The sequence below is a fragment of the Abrus precatorius genome, unplaced genomic scaffold (assembly GCF_003935025.1).
Source record: "Abrus precatorius isolate BTA unplaced genomic scaffold, Abrus_2018 Scaffold9, whole genome shotgun sequence".
Lineage (NCBI taxonomy): Eukaryota > Viridiplantae > Streptophyta > Magnoliopsida > Fabales > Fabaceae > Abrus > Abrus precatorius.
In genome coordinates, this window is record NW_020874439.1 from 28,486,767 (window position 1) to 28,501,324 (window position 14,558).

Here is a 14,558-nt window from a genome sequence, read left to right on the forward strand (position 1 = left end):
ATATGGGCTACGAATCCATTAAGTAATTCTAAACTGGTTTGTCTTTATAGGATCACAGCCCAGTTTATTTATAAAGAACTGAAATTACAAAAATGAGTTTTTTTACCAACAAAAATATGAGTTTATTTTTTTTTAGTTATATTATTTAAAAAACCTTTTTAAATAATTAGGCTATATATTTATAGTTTATCACACATTTTTATATATTTTCTCTCACTGTATATCGCCTTAAAGACTTAAAAGGTAGAAACATCGTACGGTATCTTCTCCCAAAATGTTTTTTTTTTCCTGACCAAAGTGTTCAAACAATGTTTTTATATACTTTGAAAATATTAAAAATGACTTTTAGATCGTATCATTTTTATCAAGGATAACCGATTTATAAATTATATGAATTTTTAAATTAATATGGTTTAAATAACTTGTATACAATGAGGAAAAAAAGGAAAAAAAAATAACTTGTATACACAAATTCATAAACAAACAAACAAACTTAATTGTTTTATTTTATATTTCAAATGCTTAGAAAGAAAATTAAACAAATTAATGACACTGTTAGAATAAAAAAAAGGGGAAGAAAAAAAAATCTATGTAGACCTTTTTTCTATGAGTCGTGTGTTTTACACGTGTAGACAAAACGTTAATATAATGCACAGGTGAAAGATATGGATAAAGATGACATCATTTTGTCCATTGAATATCTAATTCTAGCTGCTTCACGTCCTTAGGCGGCTGACCTTGGTCTTATCCTCTAACTTTTATATTTATAATTAAAATGGTACGGATGCATTCAAACCAAGCTGACATTTAGGTATAAATAAGTTTTGTTAATTCAGGAATAAATCATAACTTTTTGCGATTGCAAAACCCTGTTTAAACTTTATATTTAATACCAGTGTATAACAGCCTGGAATTTGGCATTTCTAGAGGAAGAAAGGTAAGTCCAAAGCCATACCTTTCGGGGGCGGTTAGGTGAGATGAACCAATAAAGCTTGAGCGTAGCATTCGAGTCTTTGAACTACACATCCAAAATAGTGTGCAGAGATTTGGGGGTATACCGAAATTGATTATGCATGTTTATGATTTAAATTATAGAACTAGTTGCTTAATCATAACTTACTTAAGCAATAAGACGCGGGATAGTGAAAATTTAAACCCTTTTTTGTCATAAAAATCTCATCGAAAGCTTAAGGTGGTGGTTAAGATAAGATAGATGATATGGGGCGGTGAGCATTTACGTTGTGATCACCATTCGCAGGCCATTTGGTAGAGCATAACAGAGCATGAATTTGAAGACAGAGAGTTGAGGACAAAAAGTGTTTTGAAATTGAGAGAGGGTTTTGATTGAGGAGCAGTGTGGTCCCTGTTGGGAGTAATGCGACAAGAGAGTGGTTCTTCTGCAATGGCACCAACTCTTCTGAAGTCAAATCTACTGCCCCATTGAGTACAAACACACAACCGAAAGTGAAGCCTTCTTGCCCATAGCACCTCTTTCTACGAAAATTACTCAACACACTTGTCTCCCATTTCATTATGCCTTGAGTTAGACAAAAAATAATATTAAACAGTCACCTAGTATATTTAATTGCAAGATTTATTAATAAACTTCATAAAAATTAAACTTTAAAAATATTGTAATAAAACGAGTAAAAATGTTTCTTTTCCTTTAATGTGACTGTGTAATATATTCATTAACATGAAAGTATTCCAATTCAACACTAATCAATATTTTAAATGTATTAATTAATTTTTTTAATGACACTGTACTCTTTTTCTAATTTTTAACCTATTTCTAATACGATTTTGATTTTTTTTATTTTTAAAAATTTTAAGTAATATTTAGTAGAATCCAAAAGAAAAATTGTTAACATTAGGTATTCAGATTGATTTTAGGCAATTAAAAATAATAAATTTTATCATTATAAAAATTTAATTTTATAAATACATTATTTATAAATTTTCAAATTAAATTTAAAAAATAATGTTAGTAAAATAATTATGCGGTAGAAATGAAATAAATTAAAATTCGGACAATATTACTATGAAGTTTTTATTCCTTTTAAAATGAGAAATTTGATTTATTAAAAAGATTGAAAATTTTTAAGCATTTAAAAAACTAGTTAAAACTTAAATTAATATTTAAATACATAAATATGCGTATGGATTTAGTTGTAATTTAAACTATTAATTTTTTAATAAGTAATTATAATTTTTTTATTTTATTTTCTGAAGTAGATTTTGCACGTAAGAAAAATAAAAGCTTTAATCTAATAATTTATTTTCAGTAATGACGTCTCACTACAATATCTTATCGTGTTATAAAAAAAATAAATAAAAAAATTAAATAATTATTTTATCAATTAAGAAGGTTAATAAAAAAAATATTATAAAAAAACAAATCTGTTCACCTCATAATTAATTTTAGCATAATAAATATTGCATAATTAAATATTTGTTTAATTTTGTTAACTAAATAAAAAAAAATCAATCTTACAGTTAAACTGAATCATCTAAATGAGCCAAACCTAAATTTAGGAAGATGATTTCATATGTTTGTTGCAAATATTTGTTTCTCTTGTAAAATTCATGCTGAACTCAATGCAATTTACATTGGTCTTAAAATGACTTGGGATGATGCACATACCAATTTTTGTCTGTTATTCAAAGTGTTTGGATTTTATTGATATCATTTGTGAGACTTGTTGTCTATCATAAACATGGGGTTGATATTGGCTGCATAAAGAAGAGCTTCTTAACATCCGTGTATTGTCAAGTTATTTTAAGGCACACTTTTTTGTTTGCTCTGATAATCTTAGAAAGATCGATACTTTTTAATCTGAGCATGTTCTTCTTTTAGATAATCTTCCTCCCTAAGTTCAATCTTATTTTAATGAGGTTTTATTTTTTAGGCCATAACCTATTTTAGACGTTCTCTCGTAACAAAAGAAAACAAAAATTATAAACTTAGCATTATAAGCTCGTGAATAAATTGAATGTATAGATGTTTTATTATATTTACTTCAAAGAAACATTTTTTTTTAGTTAATCAAAGTTTTCACTTTATTTTTAAATTGTACTAACTTAGATCTTGTTTGAATAAATTTGTTGAACATTTTGTATAAAAAATTAGTATAAAAATTAAATAAAACTTCTCTCTGAAGTTTTCTTATTTTAATTTTTTAAAATTTAATAAATAATTTTTTTAATTTATAAGAATAATCCACAAATTCACCTTTCATCAATGTTTTTACCTAAAATTTATAAATTCTGATATTTATTTTAAAATATTTACAATTTAATTTATTATAATATCTTATATTCCAATTTAATCATCCAAAATTCATTAAAAATATATATATAAAAAAATTACTTTATACGTAACTCAAATTAAAATATATATATTAAGCCTTTAAATAAATAAGTTAAATCCAGGAAATGTTAATAATACTCTTATAAATATATTTTTTATGATTAGAGGATTTTGTAAAGTCAAAGTAATTATTATAAAGAGATAAAATTAAAAAATAAAATTTATTTTTTAAAAATTAACTAATTAAAAAACACACGTCAACAAATTAATTGAATAAAAGTAAGAAGTGTGTTTAAAAAGTGCGTGGACGTCACGCGGCGAACTATGCAGAAGCACACGTGCGGAGATTGGGGACAGCAAAGCTAGCTGTATCCAGACTTTCAAACAGCGCCTCGTCAGCTTATTGGGACTTGAACTCTTTAACTTTAACTCTTCACAAAAATTGACAAGAAAATTTACAGCTACAAAACATGTTTCTTAAATTGAGGAAGATAATGGATATTTACCGTCCATTAAAGTACAAATTTAGATGCAGAATTTAAATATTTTCACATTGTTTTTTTTTATATTATAAGTAACACTAAAAATATTTAAAATATTACATCTTAAGATTTTTCAATTAAATTATTATTTTTTATATAATAAATATAGGCACAAAAGTGGAATAAGTTACAGGAGCACACGAGTCTGGTTAAATAATTTTGTTTTTTTTAACATATATTAAAAATTAAAATAAGTTATTTATATCATTTATTTAATAAACGTCCACGTAATAATAATAAGTGGACCTGTATTCAAGATAGAGAGACTTTTGCACAGCTGGAGCTGGTTACACGAATGGTCCCACGGGTGCTTACTTTCATAAAAAATAACGCGTCAAAACATTTTCCAGTTCTCAGATCATCTTGTTCCACCTTCGTGACCCAAGCTATGATATATATTAAGCGCTTTTATATCCGCACATCACATGAATAATTCAAAATCAAGTGTAAAAGTGAGATAGTCAATGAAACGATAGTGGTAGTGCAAAATATTAATATAAATAATAATTTTTATATTATGATGTATAATTTAACGTAATTTTATTGTGTTTACAGACGCATTAAGCAAAGGAGAAACAAATTGAAGCTGAGAAATGTTACAAGAAAACAAAAAGTATTCGAACAAAAGCTGATAAAGAAAACTAAAAGTGAACCACTCATAAAACAGATAGACGAGACAATATGAAACGCCTATCGTAGAAGACCAGCGAAGGACGTTGAAGGATAACGTTACCCGTGGTTGGTTGTATGTATTTTGCACACGTAAAACACAAACTAGTGAATGGCTTGTTCTTTTCAATAACCAAATTTTTGTGTACTAAGAAATAGTATTTTTATTTTTACTAGAAGAAGGCGAGGTCATCTAAAACAAGGTGCGGAGAATTAATTAAGCATCGCAGGGCATTTTTTCTATGGGAGCTGTCACCTGGCCAAGCGTAGATTCGAAGCTGAGGAGAGGGCAGAATAGAGGAAAACTTCCAAAAACCCGTGAAGCTAGCTGTGGATGTGGAAAGTGTCGTCACTTCACAAAAAGATCATTCATTGTCATGTTTCTCTTACCCCCAAAAGCCCACTTCATTCATTAGGAATACTAGTATTTCCACTCAGCTACGTTCAATTTTCCTGCTGCTCCCTTCTTCGTCTCACTATTAATTTATTGTTTAATTATAACTTTAGTTATTAGCATAATATACATATTTCACCCACTAATTACTTACATTAATCCGTGAACAATGACATTGACAAGAATCTTTTATATTGTCCTGTCCAAACTCATAGCAGCACTGGTCCCAACTTTTAAGAGATGGCCCAAACAGAATTAAAAGAAATTAGCTTAGCAGTTCCAAGTCCATTCCTTACGTTGGAAATGGATTATCTACATGTCTCCTTCGCCATAACTGATTTTCGGGCAGGATTCCCACACCCCATCACTAATCATTGGCAACGCCTACACAATATTTTCACCATTTGAAATTTAAAAATTACATCATTTCTTACCCTAAAAAATATCGTTCTTCCTTATTCATGTTTACTTACAATTTTTACAATAAAGTGAACATTTCCTATTAACTAGGTACATACACTGCACAAGAAACACAAGTCTAAGGCCCCATAAGCCAGGGAAGGAATCCAGCGAGTGCAGCTTACGCTAGTTTTTGTCGCGATTGAGTTTATCCCAAAGCGACGCGCACTGCCTCCTGGCGAAACCCACGCGCTTCTCTTCCAGGTCATACACAACTTCAAATCCCTGCTGCTGGTAATTCCCAAGAGTGGCCCCGGGCCCACCGCTCAACTCAGCCTCATCTCCACCGTTCATCAGCATCAAACAGCCCACTCTCCGCTTCCTTCTCGTTCCATCACCACCGTCCAAAAACTCGTAAAAAAAGTTTTTCCTAGGCAGCACCACACTGGAATTTCCTCCCGCGAAACGCAGCGTCACCGCCGGCACTTTCACCATCGCGTTCAAATAATAGCACGGCGCGAGTCCCGTTTTCTCCTCAACTCGACGCGCCCGCTCGTTCTCTCGCCCGACTCGGCCGTCGAACTCAGCCACCACCGAGTCGTAAAACCCTGCTGGCAACATCGTGAACGTCGTGCCGGAATCCACCACCACGCCGCCGTCGCCTCTTCGGTTCACTCTCCTCAGCATTTCCGGCGCCGGTATTGTTCTTTTTCCCACGGAAATCCCATCGAGTCCAACACAGTAGAAATAAGGATGCTTCGGGTTTTCAAGCATAGGCGTGTACGCAAACTCAACCATTTCCCCACCATCACCATCCTTCTTTTCTTTATCATCATAACGGCCAAGAATAAGCGGACTCGGTCGGCGAACTCGTTCCGAGTCGAACGAGTGAGAAACCAAGCAATAAGAGAACCGGTTTCCGAGCTGAGGAGCTTGAGTAGCAAGCTGGGCCGGGAAAGAGAGCAAGCCGCGACCGAAGCCGGCGACTCCAATGGGTTCGGCGAGGGTGGTGTGGGCGCAACCGAATGTGAAGTTTTTGAGAAACAGAGAAGAGAGGGAAAGTGTATCACGATAAAGACGAGCTATTAAGCTTCCATCACCATAGGCATAGTAAAACGGTGGACACGAGAAAGAAGCGCAATCGGAGGTTTCAATGGATTCGAGAGGGCAACGAGCCATTGCGCAGAGATCGGAGGAAGGGATCGAGTTGTGTGCTGCGGAGCATGCAGAGGACTTGCACGAAACGGCGATACTTTGGGATATGTTGGTGGGAGAAGAAAGAGAGAGGCTGGGTTTGCCTTCGCAGAGGATGCATTTGAAAGGGGCGCATGGGAACCAGACGAGGTCGCTGCCTGTGTCCATGTAGAGTGTAATGGGCTGGGCCTGGGCTTGGGGGCCCAGGTTGAAAGAGAGAGTGTAGTCGCTGCCTGGGGAGAGTGGGAGCGAGAGTTGGCGATGGTGCCGGAATCGGGCTGCTGAACGGGTGGAGGTGGATTTGAGGAGGTGGTGGGTACTGTTGAATTGGGCTTTGGAAAGAGAGTGAGTTAGTGGCAGAAGCACCATTTGGCATGATGGATGTGACATACAGAGGATCATGAGCATGAGCAACAGCAGTAACAGGGGAGAAGCCATTGTACACGAGGGTGGAGAGAAAAGAGGATTTTTCAAATTTGCAGGGATTGGAAAAAGAAAGAGTTTATAAAGTGACCGAGTGAGGGTACGAATCTCCAGTGGCTGATTTGGTACCCATGGCGGGCGCATATTGGGACAAGCTTAACAATATTACTTTTAAACTGTTCATTAAATTATCAACCCCACCTTTATTTTTAAAATTTAAATAATAGTAATATTAAAGATTTACTCTAATTTAATACTACTCCTAATTGTTTCTATTATTCAAAATCTGGGTTAAGATCATAATCGTTTTGAGTTAATAAACGTGTAAAAAATATAAACCTTCATCTATTAGTTACGGGTAGTGTTTGTGGAAGACATCACATTGATGGCTCATCAGAGAGTTTGCCTTCAAAACAGGGCCCCTTATTTCTTACTTTTTTTCTTAATACTTTTTTTTACCATTTTATAAAACATAACTTAAAATAAAGAATACATGTATTTATTATTCTAAACATATAATATACTGAATAATTTTTTATTTAACTGTTATTCATATTAAAAAAAAATCATCACGTCATTGGATAACTCTTTCCAATCAAGTCTAAGTTTTGTACCTTTTTAACGATTCTTTTATACTTTTGAAGAAGGTTTAAACTAAATCTTCCAAAATAAGGTTGTTAAAATCACTTAGATTGAGTTAACAACGAGGGACTTGAATAATTTACAGAGGAGTATATTTGAGAGTTGAATTTTGAAAAAAAGAAAGAAAGAAAGGAAAATAAATAATTATTTTTAAATTAAATAATTCATATAATGTTTAAAAATAAAATATTAATATATTAATTTTTTATAAAGAAAATATTATCTTTTAAATATTATCAATTTTTAAAAATTTATTTGTTTTCTCTCTTTCAAAACTCAACAATATAAAATTATAATTCTAAATTTTACTATTACCTTTATGAAGATAATTGTAGATAACAACTCAGGCTAAGACTCACCGATTCGTAGAACAAGCCCAAATTTACACAAGTGAAAGTGTAAAGTATAATTTGGCCTACCTAATTTTGATCCCAATAGCAAAATTTATCAACAAATTAAGAATCACGATGTACGACTCAAAGAACAAACAAAACATAATTAGTGTTAATAAATATGTTTTAAAACATATAAAAAAATTCTCTTATTTTGGACTTGAAAAACCCTAGAAATTATTATTTTTATGTCAATTTTTAAAAACATTTAAAAGAGAGTAAAAAAATATAACAAAATAATTAAAATTATAAAAAAATTCCTTTAATTGTCTTTTTTTAGCCAGATAATTGGTATAACAGGAACTGCTATTATATTCAAATAAAAAAATTAAAATTTAAGCTTAAATATATTTTTATGTAAAAAATAAGACATCATGTTGTGTTGCAAAACAGTATTTTTATTCAACTACTTTTTTTTTTTTATATCTATATTAAAGTTAATGGTAATTCATAAACCATATACTTCACAGTAATATATCATCTTTAAAAGTATTTTGTGAACATTCATTTAAATTAAAGTTGCCGGACGGTGGGCGCACGACAATCATGATTTTGGAGTGCCATTCTTCGGCCATTCTCTAAATTGTTTTTATTTGTTTATAGTAATCGATATTTTGAAGCAGAAGAAAGAAGCATCAAAAGCAAAATGTATCTTAAAATAAATAAATAAAAGAAACAAAATCATTGTTGTCTGCAGCGAAGGAGATAGAACTGAGACATTTTTAGCAAGAAAAATAAAAAGAAATATGCAGACTAATTGGCCAAAGAAAAAAAAAATCTTGTTCACTACTTTCTTAAAAGCAAACTTTTTTAAGATTCTAACTGTTAGTTGATCCAAACTGATTATTTCATGTTATTCTCTTCTTATTATGGCATAAAAACAACAAATTTATTTTTAAAAAAACTATTTCTTTCGTTTAAAATTGCAAATTAAGGCAAGTTATGTGCAAAGACTTTACAAGAACAAAGTGTTATTTGGTATAACAATTTTTATATATATAAGATTTTATGTATAATTTGTGAATACTAATTATTATACGAGAATACAGAAGTTTTTGCAGGATTAGTTTTTTTTTTATGTTATGCATTTATATTTTTAATTTCATATTGATTTAAATTTAAATTTTATTTAATATAATAAAATATGTATTATTTATAATTATATTTATTTTTTTGAATTATAAATTTATTGAATTTAAAAATAATGATATAATACACTCTTAATTATTTAAAACAAATTAATTTAATGATACTCATATAGTGCTAAAAAAATCACTAGTTATTATAAATACTCAATAATAATAGGAAATTGATAAAATAAAGAGAAAACCACAAAAAGGTGACAATTTATTTATCATTTATCTCTTCTATAGTATTTTACAAAAACAAAATTGTATCATTTAACATTTTTTATAAGAAAATTCTAATTTAATTTTAATAATTAAGTAAATAGTTGTGACAGTATATATCTGATGATCACCCACTATGCTGCTGAGGAAAAAATTTCTGGCATAAAACATTAATTAAAAGAAATTTTAGAATATGATCTTATTTATATATACTAATACTTTAAATTAGATTATTCACATATTATGTGTGTGTAATATAAATTAATTGTGTATTAATACAATGTTTTGTATAGTATATTATTCATTAATTCATATAAATAAAAATTATGCGTGTACTTTATTAGTTAATTTTTATATTTTAAAATTTATTTTATCATACAAGATATGTTACAGTTAGTTAAATTTAAAATAATAAGGTGCACACTTATTTATTTATATAAATTAATAAGTAATTTACTGTACTAAATAATACACAATTTCATTGCAAAAGAGGCAAATAATGGTTGCTAATTATTTTGGTTGTGCCCACTTTGAAGCTATTGGTGGGAGAGGGACCGTGTGGCACAGGTAAGTTGGTCTAGCAAGAAAAGAAAATGGATGTGGGATTTTCTTGCCAATATTCATTATGACTCGTTCCACTAAAGTTCAAGTGAATCTAATTGGGATGCTTTTCTTTGTTCATAATTTAAAACACTTACTGATATGGCCAACAATATGACAAAAGTGTGAGATTAATTGCATAGGAAAAACGAAGTCTTATATTGTCTATTGATTCTCTACCTAATGGATGGGACACCAATCCTACAAAGTAGTATGTACTGTCTGCTTCTGTATTTAGGTATTATATGATATTGCTTCCATGAGTTGTAGGCGGTGACCAGAAAGTATATCAAAACAAGAATGCTCATGCACCTAACTCGACAATTCATATGCAGGTTCATCAGATTTCACTAAATAATAAAGGTTAAAGGTTAAAATTACATTTTTTATTAAATATTTTGATTCAAATTAATAACTATTTTTTTCTTTAAAAAAGTTAATTCCCGACATTACCAACCAATTCTTATGTAGGCCAATCTTGGAAAGTCCAATTCATCCCCTCGTTTGTAAGTTTCCTAGTCATGCATACATTAAATTGTGTGGACCAAATCCTTTATGTGTTCTGGCTGTGTTCTTGTGTTTGCATATATATAAAAGTTATTAGACAAGATATAAGATGTCTTAACTACTAAATTTCAGATTATTGATAATCTATGTTCATGATTCTTATGTGAGACCAACCCGAAAATCCATTTCATCCATTTGGAAGTTCTTGAAGTCATACATACATTAAATTGTGTGGACCAAATCTTTCTTTGTATTGCTAGCTTCATTATTTTGTTTGCATATAAAATTATTAGGCATCATATAAGATGTTTTAACAACTAAATTTCAGATTATGATGGATCGTCTACGTTCCTAATTCTTTCACTTGTGAAATCTTGATAACTGTCATCCCTTTTTTTTAACATTTTCTGGTTACAATTTCTATTTTACTCCAAGAAAACTGCATTTTTTTAATTTGGAATTCATGATTATAAAATGCTTATTGAAGCTATCTTTCTTGTGAATTAAAAAAGTTGAGATAGTCGTCCAACTTGCAATCTTTTTGTGGGAATACTCGTGAGGTTTTGGTGCTTAAGGTTTTGCTGATTTTCATAGAAAAATATCTTCGTACATGTTCCAGTTCCACCAAAAAACACACGCATTGAATAGGGACCAAAATTCAAGCCCACCAATGTTGTCTATGGATCTTTTACTCTCAAGTACTAAATTCATTCATTGTTCTAAAAATAAACTCTCATTATTCTGATCTCATCATGCTTTACTCTTACAACATCTCTATTGACCACCTAAAAGAGAATTTTTTGGAGTCAGATTTATTGGAATTACATAACGAGTCTTCCCGATTCCCACCCCGAGAAAAGAAGATACAAAAATTTCATGCCCTTTTCTTATTGATGTGTGCAAGTTATCAACAATCTTCTATATAACCAAGTTCCCATGTGCCTGCAAAATTCAACAGCTTTATCTGTCCATGTTTTGTTTCCCAGGCATATGCTTAATAGAAGTCTCGTAATAACATTTAATTTGTTAAACAATTCCTATATTTCTACAGACTTTTTATTATATCTATCTTTCATTCTCTTTTTATTTTTATCTTTTTTTTCCCTCATCACATCATCTACTGTGTCTTTTATTTTAGCTTATTTTCTTTCTTCTATTTCTCTTCTCTTCCAACCAATTTAAGTCCAAACTTGCGTCTCAACGTATCATTTTTTCTTAAATAGTAATTCAAAATAAGGATTCGTGTAAGTTATATCTTATGATATAGATAATTCCATCATAGGCTAGTAAAATTTTGTCAATGAAAAGTTAAATAAAAGATTGATTCTATTTCTAATATAATATCTCAACTTCTTTTGCTCATTTAGTTAAGATTATTTATTTCATGGGATGAGTTAGAAAAACCCTTAAAATAAACATACTAGTAAGTTTATGTACATTGGATATCGTTGCTTGAAAACTCTTTATAAAAGCATTTACTTTGCAAATTCTAGACACAACTCTAAGAACAATCGATAATTTCACATCTAAAATTACTTAAAGAAGTGATGGTAATTTATCTGTGGTGTGCTTTCACAGCCATATAAATTGCATTGCTAGGCTCCTTAGCCCCACATATCAACGTCAGCTGCAAGATATCCAATACTTTTTTCCACTGTCTTTTTCCCAAATGCCATAGATTTCATTCACTATGCTGTCTCTTGGAATGTCTACGTAGTTTTCCTACCAGCTAGAATTACGCTGTGCAAAATAATTTTTAACTCAATCATTGTTTTCTTTACTAAAGGGAACTACTGTATTATATAATAGAGGCGAAAAAGTTAAACAAGTTAACATCAATGGACATCCCATATTTTAAATTCGCATTCGTAAAATCTGAACAGTAATTATTGTCCATTGATTTAATTTATTTAGAATAAATAATCGCTTATTTTTAGAACCCTTTTTAAAAAAAATACAATATTATTTTTTCAAATAATCATTACTAAACATGCTATATCACAACTAGAAGTTGTAAACTTAAGCAAGCAGTAGTCAAAAGGATGAAGAGTTGACGTGAGTGCATAAAATCTGTTAAAAATAAGAGATTGAAACAACCGGATGGTCATGCTTAAGGGTAACAACTGACTTAAAGTTGAATCAGCAAATTTATTGATGCTACATTCTTGACCAAGTTTATGTTGATGCAATTTATTCATTTTTAGCAGTCCAAGTTTCAGTAGCATATTAGCCAGAAAAAATCTAATTAAAAGAAATCCCAATGTAATTGGTTCCATAAAGATATGTCAACCAATATCTATAAACTATTCTTCTTGTGCTTGAACCTGTAAAATGGTATGCAAGTGAATTTGACAACATGCAATCGAGCTCAGAATTTTTTTTCCAAAGTGATATAAGAACATGTTAGGCTTAACCATAGTAAATCCGAATGCAGTCATGGAAGATATTGGGAATAGGAAGTCCACGTGCATCAGCATAGTGCGGTTGGTACCAGCGACATTTTAACCTTCATGTTAGTGCTTGATTGGCTTAGATTTTGATCCTTCTACGTTGTTAAGTACATGGTACCAATGTGCGATTATTGATTATTATTTGATTCAATCGAATTTCACAAGAAAAATAAAGTAGCCTTAGTGATATATAATAAGGCTTCCTCTGGACTATAAAAAGATATAAAATGATGAGAAGTGAAATAGATTAGTATTAGTTATTATTGTTTAAAATGCTCAAAACAATGTAGAACGGGAGCAAGCCATTCTATCTTATATTTCTATTTTTTTTACCAGTTTGAGAAAAATAGAATAGAATCGCTTATTCTTTTGTTGATTTGATGATTATAAAATTATTTTCCCTTCTTTGCCATAACATACGTTCTCTTAAACTAGCAGTCACCACAGCACTTCATTCAGATTATCAACCTGACATGGAACCAAAGCCATTCTACCACCACGTTTAATGAACAAAAAATCAACCTAAAAATATGGTAATTACTAGTTTGTTCTATCAGCAATATCAAATATATATTTATAATTCATATCTAATTACAATTTTAACTTATCAACTTCTTAGCACTTTTCTTTCTCTACAATTATAATGTATATTATTCGTTTATCAATCTAATAAATAAATATAATTATTACAATATTACTATAAAGTTATAATATTAAAAAACTAAAATAATATTTCAAAATATTTATCTATAGCATAAAAATTTAAAATTTTGATAAATTATTAATAAAACATTTCATTAAATCAATATTAAAATAATATTTTATTAAATAATATTTAAATAATAGAGTAATATTTGAACTCTATTAAAATTTATTTTATTTTACATTATCCTCACTAGATGTTTACTAGATATCCAAAAGAGGCTACTTCCTTTTATAGGTGTGGAATAGGGTGAAACCTGGTTCTAACTTCAAACTGTTTGTGGGGTTGAGGAGTCACACCCCAGTTGAGAACCGTTGTCCATTAGGGATGATGATATCATGGACATTATGTCTTCAGTGACTGGTTTTCACAAAGAAATTGCCAAGGTCTTGCATTAGCTAGTAAGAACATGAATCGATACTGAACAATTTCAAAGACAAGTATATGCTTATTATGGACCAGAAAATAGGATAGGCTAATAAACAGGACAGTTTGAATTTGGTGATAGCAATTGCAGTGAAAAATAGAATATTTGAGAAATCTAATAGTACATATTTGACTCCAAACAAAAACTTGATCAGCATTGCGTTAATTTTTTTTTTATACAAACTAAGTGTTGAATTTTTAGAAATAAATATGTCGTTTAATATCCTAAAATTTGGATTTGTTTACTTTTTTCATCTCTCAGATTCATCTCTTTTCCATTTATACTCTGTATTTATTTATTTATTTCAGAGACAAAACACACTTGTTCAAATATTTACTATTAACTCTGGACCCAAAAAAAATTACAATTAGACTTCTCAATTCAGATTAAATATTATAATTTTTTTAAACGTGTATCTAAAGTATATATTAAAAGAATCGTATAATTTAATTGATCTCAAGAACAGAACAATTACCTTACTTGACAAGTACATAAGTGTCGTTAAACATTCAAAATAAAATGTTTAGCATTGTTAAGGTTTAAGGATACATACATTT

General features: G+C 30.1%; 1 protein-coding gene across 1 annotated transcript; it reads right to left on the reverse strand.

The window, feature by feature from the left end:
- Positions 1-5,500: 5,500 nt before the first annotated feature.
- Positions 5,501-6,946, reverse strand: LOC113851365 (probable aspartyl protease At4g16563). Its single transcript, XM_027481829.1, has one exon. The coding sequence runs from the start codon at positions 6,944-6,946 to the stop codon at positions 5,501-5,503; it is 1,446 nt and encodes a 481-aa protein (XP_027337630.1).
- Positions 6,947-14,558: the final 7,612 nt, after the last annotated feature.